This window comes from Xyrauchen texanus, chromosome 35 (assembly GCF_025860055.1).
Source record: "Xyrauchen texanus isolate HMW12.3.18 chromosome 35, RBS_HiC_50CHRs, whole genome shotgun sequence".
Taxonomy (NCBI): Eukaryota; Metazoa; Chordata; class Actinopteri; order Cypriniformes; family Catostomidae; genus Xyrauchen; species Xyrauchen texanus.
This window is the reverse complement of record NC_068310.1, coordinates 31,970,314-31,998,270: the sequence shown is the minus strand read 5'-3', so window position 1 is coordinate 31,998,270 and position 27,957 is coordinate 31,970,314. Positions and strand designations below refer to the sequence as shown.

The 27,957-nt window shown below is 36.9% G+C and overlaps 1 protein-coding gene across 3 annotated transcripts; it reads left to right on the top strand.

The window, feature by feature from the left end:
* Positions 1 to 2,912: 2,912 nt before the first annotated feature.
* LOC127629015 (calcium-binding and coiled-coil domain-containing protein 1) lies at positions 2,913 to 27,356 on the top strand. Of its 3 annotated transcripts, XM_052106026.1 has the most exons (15): positions 2,913 to 3,066; positions 5,029 to 5,181; positions 5,271 to 5,373; positions 8,403 to 8,605; positions 11,159 to 11,371; positions 11,561 to 11,709; positions 14,288 to 14,357; positions 14,457 to 14,612; positions 15,029 to 15,283; positions 17,856 to 17,981; positions 19,430 to 19,525; positions 21,373 to 21,460; positions 22,419 to 22,669; positions 23,937 to 24,028; positions 25,522 to 27,356. In XM_052106026.1, the coding sequence occupies exons 2-15, from the start codon at positions 5,050 to 5,052 to the stop codon at positions 25,547 to 25,549; spliced, it is 1,962 nt and encodes a 653-aa protein (XP_051961986.1). In that variant the 5' UTR covers positions 2,913 to 3,066; positions 5,029 to 5,049; the 3' UTR covers positions 25,550 to 27,356. The 3 variants fall into 3 exon arrangements, with proteins under 3 accessions (XP_051961986.1, XP_051961984.1, XP_051961985.1); XM_052106024.1 differs by having other exon boundaries at positions 14,288 to 14,612; XM_052106025.1 differs by lacking the exon at positions 2,913 to 3,066 and adding an exon at positions 3,574 to 3,636 and having other exon boundaries at positions 14,288 to 14,612.
* The last annotated feature ends 601 nt before the right edge of the window (positions 27,357 to 27,957 follow it).

Below are 27,957 nucleotides of genomic sequence, written 5' to 3'. Positions count from 1 at the left end.
TTGGGTTAAACTATGCCTTTAAAAGGCAGGAACAACTATAAATCAGCCATTTATTGGTTTACTTTTTCACAATAAGACTGTGAAAGTTGAAGCAAACAGTTACAACAATTACGGCAAAAACACAATCAGTCTTTTTTTTCATGTCTTATAATATCTATAAAACATGGAGAAGGAATCCCTGACTTGGTTAGTAATGAGATGGTGAAATGACTGGCCAACATAAGCTCTTACTCTGGACTGCACTAGCTCTTGTCATTGATCTTCTCAAAAACGCTTGACATAGAGCGCATGGGAGGAGGAGCAAGGTTAGGAGTGTCATGGGCCTGAGGGAGATTCTTCATCAAGCAAGGTCGGTAACACACTATCTGTGTGCCATCAATCACAAACCTCTGCCCTTCCCCCCTTCCTGCCTGTCTCTCAATTCAGCCTACAGTGCATTTCAGCCAAGCTCACTATGTTAAAACAATCTTAACACCTTTATTGGGCTGCCTCATTTACTGCCTGCATGCAATTACAGGCTTAGGATGGCCATCTTGCAGTGGCCATGGTTGCCATTCTGATTGAGCAAAGTGGTTCTGATGACGTTATACACGTTAAATAATCTGGACAAGATGACCCTTTTGAGATTGATTTGGAATTAAAGAGGATATAAAAGATCTGACGGCAGTGAAATGTGTTGTGAGACCTTAAAAGTAGTGAAATGTTCACTTAAATGCATGCATTAAATCGGTACTTTGAGCTCATTTAGATTGTATATATTGCTTTGACTTTATTGCACTTTAAGACCCAGAGTGTTGTGTGTGCCAAATTCCTAAAGAAAGTTATTCTCCAATATAATCATTCATCCATTTAAGCACACTGGAAATATGAAAGATAACATGACTGACTGCTCCAAGCAATTACTCCAAGCTACTGTATATAGAACAAATTGATGAAGTTTTATTTATGTTTCAATGCACTCTTTTACGATTTACATCTCAAAGATAGTGTGATAAAGTGCTATTTGGAAAATTATGGGAATTCAGTAACTTTAAATGAACAGTATGAAGCAACGCTATTTAGAATTTAGAATAAATGTCATTTTCAGAGTGCTTGGATTGAGACTAATTGTATTATTGTTTAAATAAATAAGCAAAAAATAATATATATACATTATTATTTTTAAGATAAAAAAAAAATTGGAACATTATTTTTAAAGAACGTATTGCGGGAAAAAACGCAGCTCTTTTTCACAGGCCTTTCCTAAAAGTACACTGCCATCTGGTGTTCAAAAGGAGAACACCAGGCTTACAACAGTCAATGCTATATGGTCTCCTGAGAGCACTGATTTAACACTGCTAAATACCGCCTTCCAGGAACTATTTATTAACACATATAAAAACGTTTTTATTTCACTGTTGTTTGTTTTAATACATGCATTAAGCTGCCGATAAAAGGAGCGTATTTTAATTGAGCCTTATTTGGACAGAAAATATTTGTTGGAATGATTGAAACACGATAGGCCTTTAGCATCTGACAAGCATTCCAGTTTCAAGTTTCTCGAGTCAGCAAGAAATTTAGAGTGCTGTTTACTCAAGCTAAATGTGTGTCTGCCTACTGGAACTGAAGGAATAAACCCCTGAAAATATGTCTTTTTAAGAGATTTAGCCATTGCAGACATTAGTCAGGGGTGGGTGGATGATCCAAAAACGCTGCAGGTGTTCTATATTACCGATGTATGTATATTGAACAGGGTTGGGGAGTAACGGAATACATGTAACGGGAATAGGTATTTAAAATACAAAATATTAGTAACTGTATTCCACTACTGATACAGTTTCAATTATTGGTAATTAGAATACAGTTACATTCAAAAAGTATTTTGATTACTGAAGAGATTACTTTGCACTTTATTGTCATTTGTTTAATTTAATATTTAGTCCTTTTAGATGGAAAACATTTATACATATAAATGATGCGATCTAAAGTGCATTTGAACAGCAGTGAAACACTTTCTTATGAAGTGTTACATTCATACGAGCAGACAGAGAAGCAAATTTGAAGCAGAAGAAATAGAAATAAACCTTGTGTAAATTGTCAGCTTTACGCTAAGCTAAAATACTATTTCCAGCCATCTTACATGCACGTTACCAGGCACAATCATATTTTTTTATCAAGAAAATTCACGTTTGATTATAATTTCTTTTTTTCTAGTAAGACCTTTAATATTAGGGCAACAATTTTATTCTTGATAACAATTTTTTTATTGTTTTCCTGTAAAAATATCTAAAAATCCTTAAAACAATTTCAACAATAAATCCAATTTGATTGATCTTGTTTTAAAAACACACAGCATAAGATATTTAGGTTTTTCAGAGAATGTATTTTTAACATATGAGCATTTTATCTTACTGAGTTTTTATTGTCAAAACAAGTGAAAAAATCTACCAGTGCTGAAGCAATCCAAAGTATTTCGAGTTCGTTACTGACCTTGAATAATCTATCTGAAAACGTTACAAATTACATGTTACAGCATGTATTCGGTAATTTGTAGTGGAATACATTTCAAAAGTAACCCTCCCAACCCTGACACTCAACTTTTGGCTGTTCATTTCGCAATCGTATGATGAGAATCGTGTTGCTATCCACCATGCGTGTTTGACGTAGACCTAGCGAATTGGTCCAAATTTGAGTGACAGGCACATTTAACCAATGGAGTCCAGGTCGATGAATCCGATGAGCGACGCGAACCAATCAGAGCTGCAACCGCTGTAGCATCGACAAACATTTTACTACTAACGCAGACTTTGAGAATTCTCGCTGCACATGGGGGTTGTAGTTTTTTTTTAGCTCCTAAGCGATGATTCCAAGTGAACTGCACTACATTCCCCATAATGTAACAGCCATCATAGCACCCATGCTTGTGTTGTTATTATTGTTGTGAGAGGTTCGTGGCACGGCTCATCTCGGCGAATGTGTTAGTCTCAATTACAGCTGTCATCAGTCTCATAGATGTGTTTTCTCCATCATTATTACCGAACATCGTTTCTCGGGGGGAAATTGTTCTGATCATCTAAGCAAAATCGGGTGAGTTATTTTATCCAACGGTTTCGGGTTTTTTCCACAAAGGAAAAAAAGAAAGAAAAAGAAAACTGAAAAAAACTGCAGCATGGTCCGTATCACGCAGCTACTGTAAAGACACAAATCATGTCACATCTGTATTGGATTGGATGTCTCTTTTGAGGCAGTTCAACTGTGAGTGTGCATACTAAAGTGTCATACTAATCGCATTGTTGTAATAAAGTGTCAGATCTGAAGGACTTTTTTGCACGGAGTAACTTGAGCTTGTTTCTAACTTTGGGCCTCGCTTGCAACGACATCCACGGTTGTTTGCAAAGTGAAGGTTAAGGCTATTTTGTAAGTTAGCAAAAAATAAATAAGTAAACTATGCATGGACCATATTATTATAGCAAACATGCAGTATGATTATTATTATTATTATTATATAAATGACAATTAACTGTATTAACGGTCTTTTTCTTTTCTTTTTTTGTGCAATGTAATATACAATGACTCAGAGCAATGGAAATCTAAAGACAAATGACCATCGAGACGAATGTGAATTACAAAAAATAAAAAAAAGATCGAGGCATAACGGTAAATTGAAATACGCTTGTAATAAAAATAACATCACTTAAAGGGGCACTCAGTCATTTTTCCCCCATTAAAAAAGTTTTATTCTTAAAGAAATGAATTGTAAATTTGAAATATATGTATTAAATCATGACCACTCACATGAGGATAAGGATTCTTGTCATATCTGTAACCTTATAAAAACGTTTTTATTCTACATGGGGCAGGGGCGCCCTCATGGGAGCTGCCATTTTAGAATCACATGACCTGCTGAATATTACTCGCTTAATTTCAGTAACCGTCTTGTTATTGGACACTTTCACTCTTGGATTAAATTATTCATGGCTGATTGTAAACAATACATTTCTACAATGTCATCTGTAATTGAAAACTATTGACTTTGAATGATGCTGCTTCCACACCACTAAGTGTCACTGTAAGTCCAAGATGACACAAACAAAAAGTTACTGAGTGCACCTTTAATAGTCCCTAAAAAGGCTTGATTTTCTCTATGCATGTCTATTTTAGATTTTAAGGTAAAATGCGACCTGTTTTCATGACATTCACCCACTGTTCTACAGAGTTTTAAGACCTGGCCTGGTTGTTTTGGACTCTAAATAAAGCAAGGGTAGACTCATTAGACACTGTGCAATCTTTGGTCTGTTGTAAAGTCATGGAGAGTCTAAATATGGAGTGCATGGACTATTATGATGTGCCAATGATGCACCCACCTGTCACTGCATGTAATCAATGTGTTCACACACAGTCAGTCACAGTGTCTGTAACACTTGACAGCCGAGATCTTATCGGTGTCTGGGAGAGAGAGGCTGCACTCATCAGTCATCCTTAGGCACTCGCTATCCATTTTAACATAACAAAATATTCCTCATCACTTGCGCAAGACATTTCACATTTCCCCCACTGTTCTGTCTTAGATGAGCCTGAAAAACAATGTTCATTTAAATGCTGTAATTAATGTAATGCCAGCTTAAAATACTCTTCAGACCAGCATTATCTTAAATCATATATATTTGTAGATATAAGTAGATGGTTAGCACATATATAGATAGAGATAAATAACTAGACAGATAAAATATCTAAGATAAGGGATGCTACTCTATTGATATTGACCTTTGCCCTCACATGCACTTATATGTATGAAAGGTGTATTTTAGATGCTGTAAATCGTCATTATTTCTTTCAAGATTTTTTCATATTTATAATCATCAACCTGTTTGCTGCTCAGTAGTATTGTGATGCAACATTCTAATATTATAAAAATACTAATATTCCATGTGACTACATGAGAGACTCCTCAATCAATATGATATTGTAAAAACTGCATGTATAACAATTTTGAGGTATACCATGTCACACTGAAGGACACTTCACTGAAATGGCATGTTATCTTCTCAGGTACATAACTATTCTGTTGCCATGGAGAAGACATGGGGGGTGGAATTTCAGAATGTCGGAAGTTGCTACTTCCCTCGGAGCAGAGTGGACTGTCATTACACCATCAACTCACAGCACGCATGGGCCAGTAACGACTGGATTGGACTATTCAAGGTAAGCACGAGCCATATGTAGGGTTGTTTTCCTGCATTGATGTAGCTCCTCTGGTTAATTACATTTGATTTATTTTCTTTTACCCTCAGGTTGGTTGGTCGTCAGTAAGGGACTACCATACGTTTGTGTGGGCAGTAGCTCCATCCAACTACAAAGAGGGGATGTTTGTCAACTGCTGTGTTAATTTCCAAGGTCTCTTGAGCATTGATTTTGGCATTCACTAACACTTGAAAGTCAGCTGATGGTTTCAGTATAGTATGAATAAAGAATGAACTGCTTTAGGGACATTGAAGGAGCTAATTACAGTTTCTTTTATTGATTCACCAGACTGCTGGTCTCATGCACTGAAGTGCATTCAGTAAATTAGCTAATGCTTGTCCTCAAATGGCTATTAAAACAGATAAAGCACCACAGAGGATTCATCCTGTAGCTAGTTATTAGAATGCAGGGCAGGGTTCAAAATAATTATTTTGACATTTAAAGTTCATTCATGGTATACATTTTATCAGTTTTGTATGTACCCAACCTTTAAACTTGTCGTTGCCATTACCATGATCTGTTGAACTGTTCCCCAGTAAATTTAACAGCCATGAAACTAAAATTTGCATTGTTTATTAATAAATAATATATATATTTTGTCCTGGATTATACAACCGTTTTCTCTTTGCATATTAGTGACAAACAACATCGGCCATATTGTCACTCGCCGCATCATACATGAGCTAGTGATTTTGTTCCACTTATTTTAGTTTTGGTGGCTAAATGTGAGGAATATTCAATATATGTGTAGCCACATTGAGTTCTGGAGGAAAAAAAAATATATTAAAAAGTACAATTTCCTCTGAGAAACTGCAGGAAATTCATTAGAAGATGTGCAAGTTGCTATAGATGTTTTCTTTAGTACAGGGTTTCCCCAGCCTTTTTCTGCCACGGCACACTTTTGTACAATTAAACAAATCCTGCGGCACACCATTGTCCCACATAACCATCGTTGATAGTTTTCCTTTTCATGAACTTCCATGTTTTCAGTCCATTTTAGTTGCGTGTTTACTCTTTAATGTTTGAAATTCGGCTATGCAAAAAACGCAAGTCACGTAGGTTTGTTGTATAATGAGATCACAGCTTATTGGGTAGTGAATAAAACAACACATTTGCATCTTTTCTTATTTTTAGATTTGTTCTTGCAAATTAATTATTGCAATGTTGCACATTTTATTTATCTATTTACAATACTCTAGACTAACATTTAAGAGTGGTAGCACCGGTCCAACTGAAAGAAAATTTGTTTTCTTTATAGGTTTCTTTTCATCAGGATCTTGATGATTAAAATACAGTCATCTGAATACAAAGCATTTTTATACAAATATTTTTCAGAAGAAAAACACATCCAGAAATTAAATTGTATTCTCTCACTACTATATTGATGTAAGTTCATGGTAAATATATATTTTTTTAATATCTGTGATGTGTGGATTGAAACCTTACAATTTGTGTCTGTTCATTGTGCAGATTTCTCCTTTATTCTTTTTCAATGCTGTTTAGAATGTTGGGGAAGTTTAGAACAATTTTAAACTGGTTTAATCGTCGACAAATTATAGGCTTTCATAGAGGTTTTAAACAAATAATCAATGCCAAATTCGTGACCCAGCCCGTGCTTCTCGCAGCTCTGTTTATGATGATCTGCGTGGCTGAGCGCTCGAGACCGGTCCACGTGTAAATGCACGTCTCTGCGCTGATTGAGCAGCGCTGACTGATCCGGGTAAAGCTGTTTCGCTTCGCGTTTGGAACATTTGCCGTTTGATATTTCTCATACGGAACAAAAAACGACAGAGCACAACCAGAGAGTCAGCCAACTTTGTAGTAGCACCAATGTGACCTCTTGCAAAGTTTAATCGCATTGTTAGGCAAAATGTTTGAAAAAGTAGTCTCAGTCCGGAGCCCTGATTTATTTTGAGAAATCTTTTCCACGGCACACCTGACAATCTTTCACGGCACACTAGTGGTTGGGAAACACTGCTTTAGTAAACCGTAGGGGTGTGTAATATGACCGAAATCTTTTATCACAATATGAATAATTTTATATCATGATTTAAATCATGATAAAGTTAAAATGTTCTTAAAAAAAACTAAAAACAAATATTTTTTTTTTATATATTCAGTATATAACCATATTGTAATGCACATTTTTGAATAAACCAGTTAATGAATTAAATACCTAATAAATTAAAACTACTTCCTCTTTTATCATTTTCTCCTATTTGGATCTTGACATAGTTTCATTTGTTTGTTTTTTTCTTGTTTGACTATCTGGTTTTAAATACATTTTATCATAATATGCTGCCTGAAAAACCCTGTTTCGTCAATTCTCTCAGTCTCACGTAAAGTCACTCTGCCTTCCTTCTCCATTTGTCTGACAGAATGTGTTTGTCTGACCGCCAAGTGTAACGTGAATAGAATGAGTTGCACCTTTATTGCCACAGAGTGGCGATTTTGCATAACCGCAATAGAGACGATAATCCAAAATGTACACAGGTTTTCACATTTCTACTAGTTTATCATGTCTAGTGATATCGCCCGACCCTAACAGTTTGAATGTTTATTTGAATCGTTTACATTTCTTACATCAGCAAGGGTTAGACTACCACGCCATTCAACTTAAATTATGTTTTATGTTGCAGATGCTCATAAAGTTACTAGCTACTTGCAGAAACTCTCGTCAATACTTTTATTAACTCACCTAAGTCAATTATTGCTTGCATTTTGGGGCTTGGCATGTAGGTTTCTTAGTCTATTTAGCTATATTGCAGTTTCAAGGTAACATAAGACTTGAGTTAAAGCTCTTTTGACTGTGCACAAGCATTTCAGCAAGTCAGTAAAAGTATCGTCCTAGCCGTGTTTGCATAATGCAGAATGGCTACATTGTAATTTGCAGTGAGTATTGTCGATAGAGACAGAGTTTGTGTAGGACCTTAGAGAGAAACCAGTTGAGGTCATCAGCAATGCCACAGTCTACATTTTCACCATGTAGGAAATCTCTAAACTCCACTTACCATATATAACCAGACAAGAAATATTCAAATGTACTTTGCCTGTATTCAAAAGCAGTGCCCACTCACAACAACTGTTTTATTTATCATAATAATTGATCATGCATACCATGAAACAAGGGCTCTAAATACCATGTGGCCTTTCAAATCTTCCTCTTTTTCTCTCTGCTTCAGCTTCTTACCTACCAGGGCCTAGTGCTCAGCAATACCAATTTGTTTATGTGGATGGAAAGGGGGAGGTTTGTTCTCGCAGTACTGCTTTTACCTTCTCTGCCCCGAAGCCCCTGGAAGACCTGGTGACACTAGAGGAGGAAGATCAGGGGGAGGAAGTGGGCGAGGACATGTTGCTGGTCATCCCCAGAGCCCAGTTACTGCAGGTCAGATGGAAACAAATGATAAGAATCATAGTATGCTTGTATTAAAAGTATGGATGGACAGTTTGTGAATACTAGAAATAACATCACATTTAAATTTAATATATATTCATTTAACAGATATTAAATGAATATGTAGATTAAATAACTTTTTGCACAAACGTATCATGGCAAAGATATTGTTGCACCACCTAAATTGATCTCTGCTTCATCATAAGCAGTCATTTGGCCAATGATTGCAGTGCCAACGGCATATTTGAAGAATCAGAACAGAGCTTTGTTTTGTCCACTTAATTGTTGGTAACAACAGTGGACCAATTGCACAGGCCTGAGGGGCACCATCATTTGTGAGTGGGAGAGTAAAAATGGAATAGATAGATGAGATGTTGTAGTTTATTGATACTTAAATCTACAGAAGGCTACAGACATAAGACTGAGTCTCTCCTTTTAAAATTTCCACAATGTGCGGTTTTAGAATCACATGAACTACTTAAGGCGCCACTAGTCTGTGTTGAGCTGTCCAACCAAGATATTATATTCAACTGAATCACTGATGTAGTTCTACAGATCTTTGTCCTGAGTGCTTATCTTTTATTATTGAGCGACACAAAAGTCCTATCAATTGTTTGGGCAAAGGAGAAAGGAAAAAACTGAATTAAACAGATTGTTTTTTGACTAGATACCTGAGCATGAAACAGTGAGAGAAATTGTAGATGGAATGCAAAGCCTTTATATTTACTTTAGTTAGCTGTTGCTGCAAATACAGGTAGAGGTTGCATTAGAAAAACTGACAATTTTCGTCATTGTCTATTTTTCATAGTCATACTGAAAAAAATATTTGCATTAATTTCATATGTACTAGGGCTTCATTCAGGGGCATAGCATCCATTATCATGGTATACACATGACATTGGACATTTAATAGATTTTTGATCCCGAAGCCAGTGTGGTGAAACCAAGAAGTTCTAGGGTAAAAAAAGTTCTGCCTTTTCAACTGCTGCGCTAAAACAAATTTGAAAAAGCGCTGACATGCATGCACAAATTCACAATTTTCAATACATGATATCAACAAAGTGAAAGACAAATTTAAAGCTCAGTTTAAACATTTACTCCTCTGAAGTAATGAGAATCATGCTCTAAAGATCAAATTTGCATTTAGATTAAATACAAGTATAATTTGAATGCCCTGCTTTATCATAAAACACACTGATGTAATGATTGATGTATGCAGTCATGAGATTTCATTGCAGTTTTGTTTCCTTATACGTCATCTTCCTAACTAGTGTTGTCTATCTCCAAAATTTGAGTAGTCGAGAACGATACCATTGAAATTTCATGGTTCTCAACGCCAGATTCGATAACACAGCTTAAATATGCTAATATGATAATGTGCTATTGAAGACATAAGTTTAGTTTTTTTTATATAATTATTTGTAATCATTATTATTTTTCAGAACATGTTTTAAAGTTTAATTTAATCCACAAAATGGTGTCTAATCAATAAATTCTTAAAATTGTAATAAGTCAAAATATAACTTTTTAACATGTAATTGCATTTTTCATTGTTCAAGCCCCAGCACTGTCAAGATACCACTGTTGGGCCCTTGACCCTATCTGCTCCAGGGGCACTGTTTCATGGCTGACCCTGCGCTCTGACCCCAGCTTAGTTGGGATATGCGAAAACAACTGCATTTTCATTTGCTCTGTACCTGTACTTTGCACAATGACAATAAAGTTGAATCTTAATCTTAATCTATCTGTAGGACACAGTTTTACTTGTCTGTTTCAGTGTAAAATGAGTAACCTAGGTCGCATTCAAATGAAGCCTGTGAGCATTTTAAAGCAGTTGTGTGTCAGTCATACTGCGCCACTGGTACCAGATAGAGTCGGTGCTCTGTACTACTGGTACTGCAGAAACATTGGTATTGTTACATCTTTTTTATTTTAATACCGACCTGGTACTGAAGTACTTTTTACATTATTCCTAACACTGGGCAATTAAGAAAGGGAGACTGTATGGTCCCCTGTCAACCCACGACAGGGTAATCAGGACCCCGATGTAAAGCATATTACAAGACTACTTGCCAAATAAATAAACATGATTTTAGTTATTATTAGCTTACTTAAAGAGATTGCACAGTGACTCGAGAAGCAGGAAAGATGACTTGCAATACCTGGATGTGCGGTTGTTCCTCAAATATGGAATCATGAGACTATTGACCAATCGGAATCAAGTATTCCAGAGCGCCATGCAATAAATGCCTATACGGTCAGAGATCACAGATATCAAGTCTGAATATCCCACATTCAACTTTGAAAGTAATGAAGCATCAGAGAAGTGGAGTGACTTTGGTTACTTGTCCATACAGACATAATATGATATACTCATGTAGCTTTGGTTTTTATTTTATTTACTGTTGAGGTAATATCTTATTTAAAAGACACCCTAATGAAAGAATGAAAGAAAAGAATGAAAGAAAAGCACATTTAAAAGTAGATTTTATTTTCCTCTTCTTCTTTTTGGTCTTGTTATTAATATTTGGATCTCACTAACAGAGTCGCCTGCAGGAGTGTCTGAAAGAGCGTGCTGAGCTGCTCAAGGCTCTGGAAGCAGCAGACCAGAACGTGGATAGAGAGACTGAAAGGAGAGAGAAAGAAAGAAGCTCCTGGGAGCAGCACCGCAAGGAACTGGAAAGAAAGATCACCGAGCTGAAGGAGGAAGTGAGAAAATATACAGTGAAAGTAGAGGAGATGAAGAAAAAGCAGAAGGTAGAGTAAATGCACTCATTCCATCACCCTGTGTGGTCAGCCCTGGGTCATAGTTTTGTGTGTGTATTTTGTATATTCTGTCTTAAGTATTTACTGTGGTTAATAGATTCTCAAACACTGGTGGTATGCTTACTGCTAAAAGATTTAACGTAAAAATCTTACCACCACCACCATACCTCTCTCTTTTAGGAGGTTGAAAATTTAGGTGAGGCCTTGGCAGAGGAGAAGAGAGCCCTCCTGGCTCAAAAAGAAGCTAATGAGCAGAGAATCAGGGAACTAGAGGAGGACATTAAAGTACTGACCCAGAGAGGCCTGGAGAGAGAAACTGACCTAGAAAGGTGAGAGAGGCCTTCTGTCATCTCATTTTAGCAAGTGTACAGACTTGCGACACAGACCTGTATACAGTAATCAAATTTTATCTAAATTGTCTTGGGCAGGGGCAAGCATTGGCACACGGAGAGGTAATCAGTGGCACGCCAGCAATGACGAGAGAGGAGCAGACTATTTTATTTATATAAATTCCGCTCCTGCATTACAATCTACATCTTGATGTAATCCTTCCTCATGATGACGCAGCGTGTTTTCATGAGCTGAATGGGAGGCTAAACAAAAAGTTGAAATGTGACGAGACTGCAGTAACCCAACAGACTCCTGCAGCGCGTGCAGTCCATATGCACATCAGGAGCCGGCTGCGCTTCACTTTCTGTTAATCACGCCAGTAAATGCGCCCGCTTTGCTTTGGTTAGGTTGGCCGGATGCAGCCTACATTCCGTGTTTCATTTGTTTTCAGAACAACATGTGATGAAATAAGGAAAATACCACTATTAATCCTTGAAATTTCCAACCCAGCATACAGGTACACTAAAAATATAAATGAAACCTGGAAATAAAGTTTTAGGATTTTGAAGATGCGATTCACCGAAAAGGGCTAAAGAGTTGATTGGCTTATGATGCACAGTGTGAGTTTCGTCACACTTTAATACTATTTAGCCTCCCACTCAGCTGATGAAATCACACTGCGATCATGAGGAAGGATTACATCATGATGTAGATTGGAATGCAGGTGCAAAAAACTTAATATAAATAAAATAGCCTGCTCCTCTCTGGCTGTTGCTTGCGTGCTAGTGATTGCATGATTAACATAATATAAGAAATATTTAAGATTCCACACAATTTCGTGATATTAACAGTGTTAACTCATTTTGTACAAAAGGACGTGTTTCCTTTCATTAAAGCACTTTCACAAGATGCTCTGTGAAAATTCAAATGCAGGATCATGATTATATCTTAATCATCAGGTTTTGCACAATTTTTTCACTCAAACTGTTATGCTGATAATATAATTTGTTATAAAAAAAATAAAAAAAAGATTATATTAGAAAAATGCGAAATAGAAACATTTTCACAAGTGGACTCAAAATTCACATATGTTGTCATCACAGCCATCGACCATGAAAATAAAAAATGGCACCCATGTCAAAGGTTTCATACAAACATCACTTAAAGTCTGTCGCAAAAATATACCATGTCACTGAATTCACATGTTGACGTCTGACATACCAAAGTTGTTCCATCAAGTTGATTGGGTGGTTGTTTTAATTTAAAGCCGTTCCAAGCTACCAACGTTAAAACCCTTGTTTTGGCACAAATTATCACTTTACATGACCAAATGATATTAAAACACTTTAAATTACATGAGTAAGTAGTCATTTGATTTTGTCTAGGGTGCACCAATATGCATTGATCTATCTAACGCGATTTGGTCATCATAGGCACACAGAATGAAGGTGACTGAATCATAATGCATGTCTAAGGAAATTTGGACCCCTTTAAAACTTATATTTAGTGTTGTCACCTTCTGATTGGATCACCAGAGATGGATGTTTATATTAAATGTGAACATGGTTTTATTGGCTCTGTTATCTAGTTATAAGTTATCTAGCTTAGGGCTGCCCTAATAGTTGATCAAACGTTAGTCGATGAGAAGAGTTTTGGTCGACCAAGTTTTGGTTGGTCGCAGAAAAAAAAAACAATTCCACAGGAAGTAGCGAAGTCATGCAGTCAGTGACGGACAGACACGGTCGTTTACACGGCTGGTCCATGCGGTAATTCATTATTTCGGGCTGGAAATCCAAAGAGTGGGATCATTTCGAAAGGGTAAAGGATGACCCCAAGAAGGTGACATTTTCGCTTATTATTCATTGACCTCAAATATGACTTATCATTTTAAGCATGTAAATAGCACTTTACATAAAAAACACTTAGCATGGCCGCTCGCTCTAACATTAGATAACCTAGATAGATATGCGCTATTAGGCTTATCCAAGTGTTCGTGGGGAAGCTAAATTAATACCTTGCTCACTGCATGTTTAACTTAATGTGCATTTCTCTCAATAAATTAACCAAATGTTCAGACAGTCTCCTTGCTGATTTTTCAGGATCATTACCACTTTTGCCGGTGTGGCTGTGGCTCGCTTCATGCGTGTGCTTCTAAAATATATATTTTAAAGGCTCATTATTATGGTTTAGTATTTCTCTGTAATGTAGAACAGTGTTAGCAAAGTAACGTATAACATTCTTTCTCAGCCCTGGAACTCAAACCATTTTCTGCTGCCCTCCCAAAAATATATTTTTAAGTAATTAATGTCATAAATGTGCGACAACTAGTCGACTAATGGCTTAAACTAACGACTACTAGTCGACTAGGAAAATCTTTGGTCAGGGGCACCCATAGCTCCGTTATCTAGGTATTTTTGCCCAACTTCACCAAAATTGGACTGATACAATATCAGTCGTAATAAAGCGTTACATGAAATTTTAAAAAGACAAATGATTGTTTTATTCTGACTGAAATCAAACATTTGAAGTGTATGTAAATATGAATAACTGGCCCTTTTTTGTGCTATTTCTGTGTAGGATGAGGGAACAAGCAAAGAAAGTATCAGCTCAGAAGAAGGAAGACGAGGATGCACACAAGAATCTGAAGGTTCTCAGCTATATCATATACACTCACGTCCAGCATAAGCATACACAGAAATATGTTCACAAAAGTTTACAATTGTGTGATTTTTGTGTCTTATACAAGTTAAAAATGGAGCAGACAGAGAAAGAGCTGCACAGTTTGTCTGCAGAGTTTCAGAGTCTGAGAAACTCACTGGCCCAGAGAGATACACATGCCCTACAGCTCCAAGACACCATCACCACCCTCACACACAAACTCAACAGTGCTCACAAGAAAGAGGTAACATTACAGCAGTCTTCACACCCCGAAGTCCCACATTCTTTGGACTTTCATTGTGTAAACACCAGACTTAATCAGCTAGATTGAGCACATAATTTATATAAATTGAGCATGATGCACTGCAATGCATAACATATATAAAAAAAGTTGAACTGTGTTTGACTTACCATCTTTACAATGCATGTTCATGGGTGTAAGAAAAAACAGCAATACACCTGAAAACACATCCATCCTTTATATGTGTATATAGACCAACAATTGCACAGACAGTGCACATCCTATATGTAATCCCCTAATTGCCTCTGATTCTCAGCTTGTACATTACACATAAGATCAGTGGTACCCAAAAGTGAGTATAAAATGCTGTATCAGCCGATACCATGTTATGATCATGTCTCTGTGTCATGGTGGAGCAGGCAGCCAATGAAGTGGCTCTGGGTGAACTCCGGAGTGTTCAGGAGCATTTGAATGTGAGTGAATGCTGCGTGGAGACTCTTAGGGGAGAGCTGAAAGACATGGTTGCTCAGAGGGACACTGCACACGCTGAGCTTCACCAAGCCCGTCTACAGGCCGCACAGCTCACACTGCAGCTGGCAGATGCCAGCCTGGCTCTGAGAGAAGGCAGGGCAAGCTCGGCACAGGAGAGAGAGACCCTGCAGCAGAATTCTGAGGTAATCTAATGTAAAATTCAACACCACATTTAAAAAAATAAACATTTATTTCAGATATCATAACTGGCTGCCACTCTTATTTAACATGAAATATGTTAATGTAGCATAATACGTTCTATTGTTGCATACTACAAACTCTTTCCTATTCTATTCCTGGAATACAATTGATTTTAATTACATTAACCTTCCCAATCACAGATAAATGTAATGAAGCCCACTTGCCCAAAAACCTTTTTATTAAAGGTTAAAAATGAACTAAATCACACAAATTTGCTGGGAATAAAATACCCAAATACTTAATGCCCGATTTGGGTCTCTGGAAGGCACCCAGCTGAAAAGCTGTTACCGGGCTGTATGCTATCAGAGCCAAAGCTTCGTATTTAGACCAATTATCTCTGTATCCAGGGAACTTAGAAAAGGAATGAATAATTCTGTGGAGGCAAGGCATAGATCTAGTAGGGTTGGAGACGTATAATAAAATATAATCTGCGTAAAGCAAAAGCTTATGTGCCACACCTCCCTCCACCACCCCTGGAAAGTCATCCTCCGTTCTTAAAATGGCTGCTAATGGTTCCAGGGCAAGACAGAACAATAATGGGGAAAGCGGGCAACCCTGCCGGGTGCCCCTATCCAGAGTAAAGTAAAAAAGTCTGGGTACAAGAAAATGCCGTGGTTCTTCCAAGAAAGCTGCCTTTACTCCTCACCTCACGTAACCCTCAGAAATTTGACCAAAATTGATCGGGGCCTGTCTCCCTCTGCGGATCTCTGAGCTGGAACTCTGTGAGCTTGCTCGATTTCCAGCTTGTGGCCTATGTCGAGCAGACTCGGAACGAGCCTATCTAGGAATTTCACCATCTCTCTGCCTTCTTCATCCTCAGGAATTCCAACAATTTGAACGTTGTTTTGCAGGTTACGATTCTCCAAGTCTCGATCCGTCACTGTTCTTTGCATTTCCCTCTCGATCCGTCACCGTTCTTTGTGTCTCCCTCACGATCCGTCACCTTTCTTTACGTCTTCCTCTCGATCCGTCACTGTTCTTTGCGTCTCCCTCTCGATCCGTCACCTATCTTTGCGTCTCCCTCACGATCCGTCACCTTTCTTTACGTCTTCCTCGCAATCCGTCACTGTCCTTTGCATCTCAGTCTCGATCCGTCACAGTTCTTTGCATCTCAGTCTCGATCCGTCACTGTTATTTGCGTCTCCCTCTCGATCCGTCACCTATCTTTGCGTCTCCCTCACAATCCGTCACCTTTCTTTACGTCTTCCTCTCAATCCGTCACTGTTCTTTGCATCTCAGTCTCGATCCGTCACAGTTCTTTGCATCTCCGTCTCGATCCGTCACTGTTATTTGCATCTCCGTCTCGATCCGTCACTGTTATTTGCATATCCCTGTCGATGCGTCTCGCTCTCGATGTGTCACCATTCTTTGCGTTTCTCTCTCGATGCATCAGTTAGTTGCGTCTCCCTCTCGATTTGTCACCGTTCTTTGCGTCTCCCTCTTGATGTGTCACCGTTCTTTGCTTCTCCCTCTCGATCTGGAAACACAGCTTTTTTGCTGGAATGGGTGGGGCTTAAGTGTATTTTACACTTTAGCAGCCTCAGTTTGAGTCTTTAGGTACAAATGCAAGTTGTTTTATTGCTATTCAGTCCCACCAGGATTTTGTGGCACTTTTTCCTGATTTAATTATTTAGTTTTTTTTGCAGTGAAAACTCAAATCATCATTATATACCTGTTATATGCTACCATACATTTAGTTGAAACCCGTGGGTATTGGAAGACCCTTAGTTATTTTTTTTATTAAAATGTTCTGCCTCAGACAATGCAAGAACTTTGAGTTCTTGCATTGAACTTTTTTTAAACTCTAAGTTTAAAAAAATCTGTAGACTAAAAACACAATAATGAATGAGGATTCATTTGGCCTGTTGCAATTATTGCATTCTGATATATGACCATATTCAAACAAATACAATTAGAGTTCACATATTTGAGCATTTATGTACAAATTGTGTTTAGAAAAATGTTTACATTTATGAAAATGTAAATTTTTGTCATTTATTTTAAATATACAGTATGTTGCATATACTGTATGTATATGTGAACTTTTTATATCAGTTAAAAGCTTTTATGAAAATTTATTTTCGGCACAAGTGTTCAGCCTACATTTGAAGTCACAAGTTTACGTACATCTTAAGCAAATACATTTAAACTCAGTTTTTCACAATTCCTGACATTTAATCGTTGAAAACATTCCCTGTCTGAGGTCAGTTATGAACACTACTTTATTTTAAGGTTCGTTATGTGCCATCGTGTTACTACAAGAATAGACCGGTGTACAACACATATATATATATATAATTATAATTTTTTAAATATTTTTTAAACATCAAGCTAAGAATACTTTAATGTTGTCCAATGTCCAGCTGCTGGATGTATAATAATGCCTTGTATTTCACTTGCAGTTAAAATTAGAGGATCTAGTCATTGCCTAATTAATAAAATATGACTTGTATACTGATATAACAACAATATTTTGAGACCCCTGTTCTCTGAAGTGATTTAATGGATTTACAGATGGACAAAGTGTGTCTGGAAAGACTGAATGATGAGATCCAGCAGAAAGAGGAGATGTTGCAGGAAGCAAGGATGGAGAGAGAGAAAGCGGTGGTGGAGCTGGGACGAGAGAAAGACTGCAATCGGGTAAACAAGAATATTCTCTATCAAAATAACAAATCAAGAAAGATTCTTACTGTATTGATTAATACAATAAAATTATATATCACGACGCTATATTATATTAAATATAGATTAATGTAGGCTAGGTTTTTGGGTAGTTAATATTGAAATTACATCAAGCAGTTCTGACATATTACAATAAACATTTTTTAAACAATTGTGTTCTTGTATGATTATAAAAGCAGTTTATCTAAATTTTGAGAAACTGCATGAAATATTTCTGTTTATAAAATGTATTTATAAGTCACACTGCAAGACTACTAAAGTGAACTGCAAATAAAGCTTTAAAAAAGTAATTAAGATGGTGAAAAATAAATGTTAAACAGGCACAGCTAGGGGTAGGAATCTTTAGGCACCTCACGATTCGATCCGATTCTGACTCTAGGAGTCACAAAACACTAACTTCTCATTTTGACCAAAAGCAGGTTTCTGTAGACTGTACTGTGACTGACAGGTCTGGCTGAACTATAACCAGTTTTTGAGAGAACTGCAGTGAACTCCAAAATCAAGTAACTGTTTTGTTGCTGTTGTTACTGTAGTTACAGACTTTGTATGGCAGAATTGTCATAAAAAGAAGATAAACACTGATGTTATGTCTTTTATTTATTAACAAAGTGGCTCTTTACATTCAGTATGAACCAACTGTTCATTTTTATTTTAACTATAACCATCTATCTACTAAACTATCGGTTGCTGGTCCAAATCAAATCAAATCCCTTTATTGTCACTCAACCATATACACAAGTGCAACAGTGGGTGAAAGACTTGGATGCTGTTCCAAGCAACATAGCAGAATGACAATTACAATAAACATCTAATTTACATATAACACAGTTTACACATCTTGTTACACAACACAATATACAATATACAGTATACACAAAGTAAGAAGACTGTATACAATAAAAATACACTGTATCCAGGATGGGTACATGAGATATCTGCTTCTGTGAGAGTGCAAATGTCAGCTTTCCTTACCACAGGTGATAGTAAAGCTACACAAAGAGCTTAACACAGGATTGTTGCTTAAGAAATCGATCAAGCCTCTCATGTGCTCTGTCATGATGAGTGAGAGATCAGCAATGAGCAACAGCCAATGAAATATAGAGAGCACAAGAGAAGGGCATTGGGATGCAGGAGACAAAACATTATTAGAAAATAAAAACATCCACCATGTCTTCCTGAACCGTTGTCATCATTATTTTCAGCTGTCGTTTTTTTCTTTGGTTACATGGCATGTCATGTAACCAATTTGATTAACAATTGTAATCGATTGACAGCCCTAGTATTTGTGTAATGTAGGTGTTCAATGTTTATGTTTACAATGTATTTTAAATTCAAATATTTTAAAGGCCACATGATAGGATTATACTAATCTTGTGAAATTGTGTAATTTGTGTGTGTGTTCTCAGGTTCAGCTGAGCGAGACTCGCCGTGAGCTGCAGGAACTGAAGGCAAGTTTAAGGGTGGCACAGAAAGAGAAGGAACAGCTGCAGACAGAAATACAGGCAAGATTCTGCTGTTCACTTTCAGCTGAACTGTCTTACACTTGGGGTTATGGATCTTCTTGCAGGTCACCCAGCAAGTGTTTTTGTTTTATTTATTTATTAAATTTCTTGAGGAGGCTTTTACCACTTTGGTTATACATTTTACCAAATAAACAGCCTTCATATTCACTTGAGCCTGAAGGCATGTTGTACCTGTCCTAAACGTCAGCTGGAACCTGTCTCTCAAGCGTATGTTTTGCTCATTGAGTTTTTGACAGTGCTGAGCTCTCTGGTTTACAGGAGTGTTCCTGATAGTAAACATACTTATAATGGAAATTGAGCAGCCAAGCAAGCCAGGCAATTTAAAAGCAGAAATGTGAAGCTTGTATATTTATTAAAATACTTGCATAAATTCTGTAGGTGGAAAAAAAAGGCCAAATTCATCCTTTTGAGTTAGGGCTACTTTTCTAGGAACATACAGTATGTGTTACCGATATAATTGTCCTCCTTTTAGCAGATAGACTGTACATTTTAAATGTGTTTTTCTCTTCAGGGCAATGTTCCAAAAATATTGATGCCTCATCTTATAGGTGTAGGTCCTTTCCCACTGTTTACGCATATGAGGAACTATAATTCCTCTTAAGACATTTAGAGGGACATTTAAGCTCCTACTCCAGGGTAGGTTCTTTTTGGGTGAAGAGGGACTGTGGTAGGTGCTGCAACCTGCGATTGGTCAAACACATGATGCACAAAGCAATGAGAAATGCCAAGAGTCTGCAGCTGCATGAGTAAAAAACTTGTAGCTGCCAGCCTGCTACTCAGAGGATTGCACTAATGTTCCAATTCACTTAACAGAAATAACAACTAACCATGGTGAGCAGACCTGCTGCTTGAGTTTACATCATATCTGTACTGTGTGACTTTACAGAAAATAAACTACATTTAATTTTTCCTGGGATAAAGGACATAATAAGATGTTTATCGAGAGTAGGTAATTAAAATGTATTATATACTTAACCGTCATGGAATCTTATTTACACGAGGAAAGTGTTGCAAACCTGTTACTGCGTGTTTAATTTGCATCTAGATGTTTATGGGTGAGTAGTTCAGTACAGTATTTTATGTTGAGTCGTAAATGCCTTTATTGTTAAAGCTTGTGTTGATAAATAGGTTTATAGTGCATTTTCATAATGTTTTCCGCTTAATTCAGCATGTTGTGTGGTTAAAATATGAATTCCTCATCTCTCTTCTCACCGCAGCTTCAGGGACTAAGCACAGCATGCACGTCTCATGCGCCCAGTGTAAAGACTGTAACCTGAATACACTTTGGGGCATGCAAACACCGTCAGAAGAAAAATAGTCTGCATTAGATGATGTCACTATGGGGGTTCCTTTTGTATGTGCGAATGCAAAAGGGAAAAGTATCCTCGGGTGTGCCATTCCTCTTAAGAGTTCTCATCTAGAAAGTTCCTAAGGGGAAAGTTCTGGGGTTGTGTGGGGGAAAAAGGCTATAATGTCCCTTCCCTTAACATCACCTGCCTTTGACTAGGAAAAGAAAGTAATAAATCATTGATCATAGCTGTGACGTACGCAAAAGCCTATTGGTTATTTAAAAATGGGACAAGCACATTGATACGTCTTACCCCTCAAAGCAGGAAAGAAAACTGTTCTCAGTTGGTGTTTTCATGGGGTCTTTTAGCTTTTCTCATAGAGCAACATATAATTCAGCTCTCAGCAGACCCCAGAACTGTAGCTTTATAAAGGTGTATTTCCAGGATGATAGACAGTGTGGAAAATATTGAACGTTACATTGTGACATTCATTTCATTCTATACAATAGGAGGTTTGTTAACTGTGTGTGTGTGCAGGAAGTGATGGAGTACAGTCATCAACTGGAGAGAAGGCTGGAGGTGCTGAGTGATTCTAAATGGAGTGAGACGGCCCTGCTGCAGAGCAGTGAGTCTCTGTGCTTTCTTTAATTCTGTACAAACACCACTACACAACCACACTATTGTGAGTCTTGCTACTCTCTCTTTATTACCATCAATACCACAGAACTCTAGGGCGGCAGACAGCCACATCATAATAAGCCACACATCACTGTGGAAAACTGTTATACAGCCCTGCACAATGCCAATACACAGCACTTTAAGACCATACAACACTATCATACAAACCCCATGTAGCAGTAGTATGCATCACTGCTATACTACATAACAATCTAATAGAACACCACTTTATTATAGACTAATTAACTTTTAACAAGTCTCTGCTTCAGACAGCACACCCAGCAACCATTCACTGACTGTCTGATGCATATTGCACTCAAAAATGGAAAGTTTCTCAAAATCACAAGTGGGTTGCAATAAGATTGGTTGACTTTAAACAGTTTCCAAGAGTCAGGGTGCATATGTTGTTACAAGTTCTCAGGCTGCAGTGAATTGCTGTACTTGCCAATGTTTGTGAGGTTCATGGCATTGAATCTTTGAAATATATTCAAGAGATTGTTTGAGACATTTGGTTGCAAGTTAATTAGATATCCTTAAACTAGAGGTGTAATTAGGCAGTTGAAGTTTAACCCTGAGCCTGGCTTGCATGTGAAGAACAATCTGGAATCATGTGTAACAGTCACAAAGTCCTGTTTGCAACCTGAAATATATCAGAACGTCAAATATTTGCAACACCTGTGCTACAAAAAGCCAGACTTCTTACTGTATGAGACAGCTCAATATGGTAAAAAACAACATTGAAAAACGCAATTGAGCACATCATTTTAAAACATTTCTTTCAGCAGCAGAGCACAACACAACACTACACGTTGAATTATGCAGATCAAGAAAATAATACATAATAGCTTAACAGGACTCTTCGTTTTATCTGATTGATAGCTTATCTATGTCATCCTTGGTTGCAGGCCGTGCTGAGAGCCCACTGCTGTCTGATTCGGAGGATGAGAATCCTGAGGCCTTGCAGGACGCACACTCTTCTGGGCCTCTGAACTACAGTCTGTGCGAGCAGCCCCAGGCTGACCTGCTGCTCCCAGCCACCCCACCACCCTCTCCCAGACACCCCTCCAACATGGACAGAGTGGTCATCAGCCAACCTGCGCCTCTGTCCTCTCCGCACCAGACCAACACTCATACACACTCTCACAGCTCTGAGTCGGTGAGGGTTTGTTATCGCCAGGTTACCACAGTACATCCAAAAATGCTATAATTGGGGTTACATAAAAATCATTGTAGGGAACAATCTGCATATTTTGTTGAATAGATTATCAGCTGTTTGGTTGTATAGTTTAAAAAAATCCTGTTTCATTGGCTTGCCCAAATTAAATGCTTGTAACTCTACAAAAAACTAAAGAGGATCAAATGTTTGGTATCATTTTTAAGAAACTGCAGAAAGAAAAAAAAAAAAGAATAAAAAAACTAGCCAAATTTATGTATTTCTATATATTATATACCTCAGGGTATGAATAAGTTTGATCTGAAAAAATGCTTTTGTCTTGTTCCCAATCATGTCACTGGTAACTGAGTAAACTTTTGTGTTGATACTTCATAGCATAACAAAAATAATTTATCCTAATGTCCAAAAACACCTCAACTGTTTAGACAAAGCCTCTCCAAACATATAAAACATAATAATTGTACCTAAGTTCTAATTATACATGCAATCACATCAGTGATTATAGGTTTACTTTCTCTTTTCAAAGCATGCACACATGATTTTAGTAATGAGATTTCACAAAATTAGTTTAATTTAGTTTTCTAACCTGGAGTAGGGTATCGAGATTATTCATATTAAGATTGATTAGAAAATCTGTATTTTTTACTCAGCCTTAATTCCTGTTATTTATATTTTAAGTCGTATATAAGTTCAACATAGAAAAATCTAATTATTTTCGCTTACCCCCTAGAACATGCTCACGAACCCGCATACCCCCGGTTGGGAATCACTGGACTGGTCAACACATGCCTAATATATACCAAGTCCAATGCGACTAAACAACAAAAAGGATCAGATATTCACAAAAAAATTTTGTTGTCAATCTCCGGGTGGACAGTGATTCTTTTTTTCTTTTCTTTTTTTTTTTTTTGCCATCCGAACAAGTATAAAAATTAATCAATCAATCAAACTTGCCTCAACAATAAAAAAAAAAACCTGTAAAACAAACCAGTGCATTTTCGCAGAGTGATATTTCAGACATGGTGTGAAGAAATGTAATGCATGAAATCAGATTTTTTTTTAATGGTCTGGCAAGGTTTTTTTGTTGTCATCTAAACGATTATTTTAAACCGTCCTAGCCTTCAAATACTAGCAATATTCTGTTAGTGTTAACGAGAATCTTGTATTAAAAATCTTGTTTTTTGTGCCAAGGACTTGCTGTGAATAATAGTCATGTGGCCCTTTATTCTTATGTGTGTGTGTTTTGCAGGAGGAAGAGTATGAAGCCACTCTGTCAGGTGGACACAGCTCTGGAGAGGAGACGGACCTTCTCTTGCCTCACAAAAGAGACGCTACCCTCGGGTACAGCATACACAAACACACATTTTGTGTCTATAAACCCCATCAGTCACACCATCGTTATCTTTGACCTGCAGACACAGGCTCAGATAGATTTTCACATGTACTCTTACACAACCCACATAAGTAAATATGTCACTGTCGCAAAAAACACTCGACCCTTCTCTCTCCCAAACGCCTCACTTTATATCTCCCTGTCACGGTCTGTCTCTTTTTCTGTCTTTGCACACTCACATGTGCTAATCTAGGCCTTTATGGTGACAGTCGGAATATGGTGAGGAGATGGAAGTTTTGAATACCACCTCATAAAGGTTGTGAGGGAGAAGGGAGGAGTGAAAGAGAGTGAGAGAAAGGATAGGGTGAGTTCTGTGTGGGGAGGACAAGAGGACGGACATGTTGACAGGAAGCTGTAGCAATGATTTACAGAGAGGGTAGTCAGCGCTCCCCGGCCAATTTTCAGCATCATTAAAACCCTTTCTCCCTCACTTCTCTCCCTCACCGTGTTTCTTTCTCTCCCCTTACTCTACTCTTTCACACCCCTCCTTCAGTTTCCCTCTCTTACTCCATCTTTTTCACCCTCTGTCCTGCTTTGCCATCTATAAATACTCCATTTCTTCCAGGGGGTCAAGATTTGGTTGATTAGAATTGGCAGTTAGCACCTGCTGTTAGATGCCATAACTACACCAATATATGCTGGCAAGTTTCTTCATTGACAGGCATTCCGGAGTTACAGTGTATTCATATTAAATAAAAATGTTGCTAGCATGATATAAATCGCAACATTTTGTTATATGTTTCACATGTTTTTTTTGTTTTTTTTTAAAAGGCTCTTATTAGAATAGTTTTAATTCTGTCTTTGTTTACTCACCCTGATGTGGGTTAACATGTTTTCTGTCATTTTTTCTGTGGAACACGAAAGTATGAAATTAATTAAGAATTATTAATAATAACATAGGGGCTGTTTAACCCCCTGTGACTCTGGTCCTGCCCTGAAAGTAAAACTAAGCATGATTGGTTGAAGATGGAACGTGCTACGATTGGTAAGAGTAATGCAGCCGTTATCTGATTGGCTTGAGTAGACGATGGGCGGAGTCCACCTATTTGTAGATTTGCGTGCACTTCTTTGAGCTAGATTTGTTTGAAAATCAACAAATGCATGTAGCGATCCACAAATAAATGTGCACGATTCACAAAGGAATGATGGACAGAGTTGTGATTGCGAGTTAAAAAATATATTTGTAAATTCACTTTATTTTTGTGAAACTCCTAATATATATTTATAAACCTTATTCTTTTTATTTGTGATTTCAGTTCATTTTTGTGAAACACCTTACATTTATTTGTCAATCTCACTCAATTTATTTGTGAACCAACTTTCTATTTGTGAATCTCTTTCCATTTGTATGTTAATATGCAACAATTCTATCTCCATACTCCAGGAACAAATTCTTGATTTCTTCCCAAAGTCATACTTGTCCTGTTATGTTCTCATGCAGAGATCTGGCAGAGAGCCCCCTGTGGTGAAAAGCAGAACTGCTGAGGGCCAGCTCAGTGTGGATGGCTTAGCACCACTGCAAGTCATGTTGCAAATTTTGTATTTAGAAGCATTTGCGCTTTATATCATATTGACATGAGTATTTAAATATGCAATTTGCTTTGTACCTTATATGCACTTAGAATATGCACAAGCCTCTAAATGTCTCATGGTTTTACAGAAATTTGCAAGGGTGTGAAATTTTACACATCAACTGATTTGCAGAAAGAGCATCTGTAATGAGCAGATCAATGGAAAGATTGTATATGAGCAGGAAGTAATGTGTTTGTGTGTGTTCTACAGTTGTTTATCTATTTTAATCTAGCTTCTCTTGGTATTGACCATCACAAGACTCATACTAATATAATGATTACCATTCATCTATAATGGCATCAGCAATAATTTAAAGCACCATGTCATTCACATATTTTTTTAATGTAAGATACAAATTTTGGGGTCTTGTAGCAGTATTTGAATTGCTGCAGCATAGAAGTTTTTGAAGAAAGTTTCTGTGATTGTTCACAGATTATATGATTGTGTGCAATGGGACAAACCAATGACTTCGTGTATAACAATGATCGTTATGTTTAGTAGTAAAGAGTGACATTTTTGTGAAATGTAAAATCATTCATATATGCAAAGTTTTTTGTTTGTGTGGAGAAAGTCCACTGTACCAATGACCATGAGTGCTGAGGAGTATGGATATTTTAATTAGACTGTATTTCAAATGGTTATTACTCTGAATTGGGTCTGTTTTTACCTTCGTTTCATGCATTGTATTGCAATCACTATTCGATATTGCAGAAGGAATTCTCAATTGTACTGACTTGGATAATTTAGAAATCAACGTTATCCAGTACTGTAGAAAGGGTATTTTCATTTTAACTTTGAATTGAACTGTTTAAAAATGTGCCTCATAAAAACCAAACTATGAATTTTAGATGTAATGATTAATGCAGTTTTACGACTTCATGGTGTGTCATGACTCATTGGGGATCATGATTTTGCTATTTGTGATGTTTACCTTTGGCAAAGCTCGTTACTGGAGGAAAAATAAATAAATTTATAAATGATTACAATTTAATTACATTCACAGAGGAGAATAATTTAATGCAAAATAAAACTTGCATTGTGTTCGGTTGATTTGTTATTGCTGTTATCTTTACTGTAGGGACAAGTTTGAATAGCTCCAAAATTATTTGCCTTTTATACAACACGTTTTAACATCTGTATTGACTTGAATAATGTCAACATTATAACACACTGAAACACGCTTTTGTTGTTACTCTGTACTCATCAGTCTAACTGATGAATACGGAGCGTCTGAATTTTATGCTTTTGTGTTGTATGCTTGACTTGGTTTTTCTTTAATAGTTAGTAGAGCATTTTGCTAGTGTCAAGAAATGTGCGATTGAAAACATAATTTTCATGAATTAAACTTCCACTATTGTTCCCACCAAGTTTGACCACAGCTAAACAAATTAGACCTAACATTTTCCAGAAACTGGTGTATGACAGGGAATATGTTAAGAATAGTCATAAATAATTGTTGACAATTTATTTCTATTATATAAGAGTTTTAATAATGTCCAAGAGACATTGTTTTAAGAACGCAGGTCATTTCAGGGCAATATGATCTTTGTCAACGCTATCAGAGAATTTGTTTTTTGTGCAGCAATTGCTTTAGTCACTTATCTAAAATATGTGTTTGTTTTTTTAGGTTATGCTTTTCTGTGCAGGGTGTGGGTGGGTTTCTGTAATAAAATAATTAATGTAACATCCGTAATGTGTTCTTTGGCTTATTTTACAGGAATATTCCAGGTTGAATACAATCTCAGTTAACAGCATTTTTGGCATATTGTTGATTTCTACAAATAATTATTTTGACATCCCTCCTTTATTTAAAAAAATTCAAAAATCAGGGTTACGGTAAGGCACTTACAGTGGAAATGAATGGGGCCAGTACATAAATTATAAAGTACACAGTTTCAAAAATAAAGCCAAAAGACATAAATGTTATGCATGTTAATATGATTTTAGTTATCTAAACATTACCGTATCAAGTTAGATCCAGCATTTCAACTTCATTGTAATGGCAACGAAACCCTGTAATCTCGTTATGTAACTTTACACCGTCATAAATACATAAAAACATGTATTATGTTTAAGTCTTCCTGCTATAATTTGAAATGTGTATTTTAGTGTTACGGCCCAATTCACTTCCATCGAGCACAAAAGTGGAGTTGCGGAAGTAAAAATACAATAAATATTTTCCATATACAAATGTATTTTTACCAATAGCTTTGCAAACCTTTAAAGACAGAACTACTGTGAGCTCAGAGGTTATTCATCGATGGTTCTATTGAAGCCATCAGTCCGCATTATTTCAACTTATTAT

Excerpts from the sequence above, each read along its gene's own strand:
- LOC127629015 (XM_052106024.1), top strand. The coding sequence starts at position 5,050 with ATGGAGAAGACATGGGGGGTGGAATTTCAGAATGTCGGAAGTTGCTAC. Across the intron at positions 5,374-8,402 it reads CTGCTGTGTTAATTTCCAAG|CTTCTTACCTACCAGGGCCT; the intron begins GTCTCTTGAGCA and ends TCTCTGCTTCAG. Across the intron at positions 17,982-19,429 it reads GAGAGAAAGACTGCAATCGG|GTTCAGCTGAGCGAGACTCG; the intron begins GTAAACAAGAAT and ends GTGTGTTCTCAG.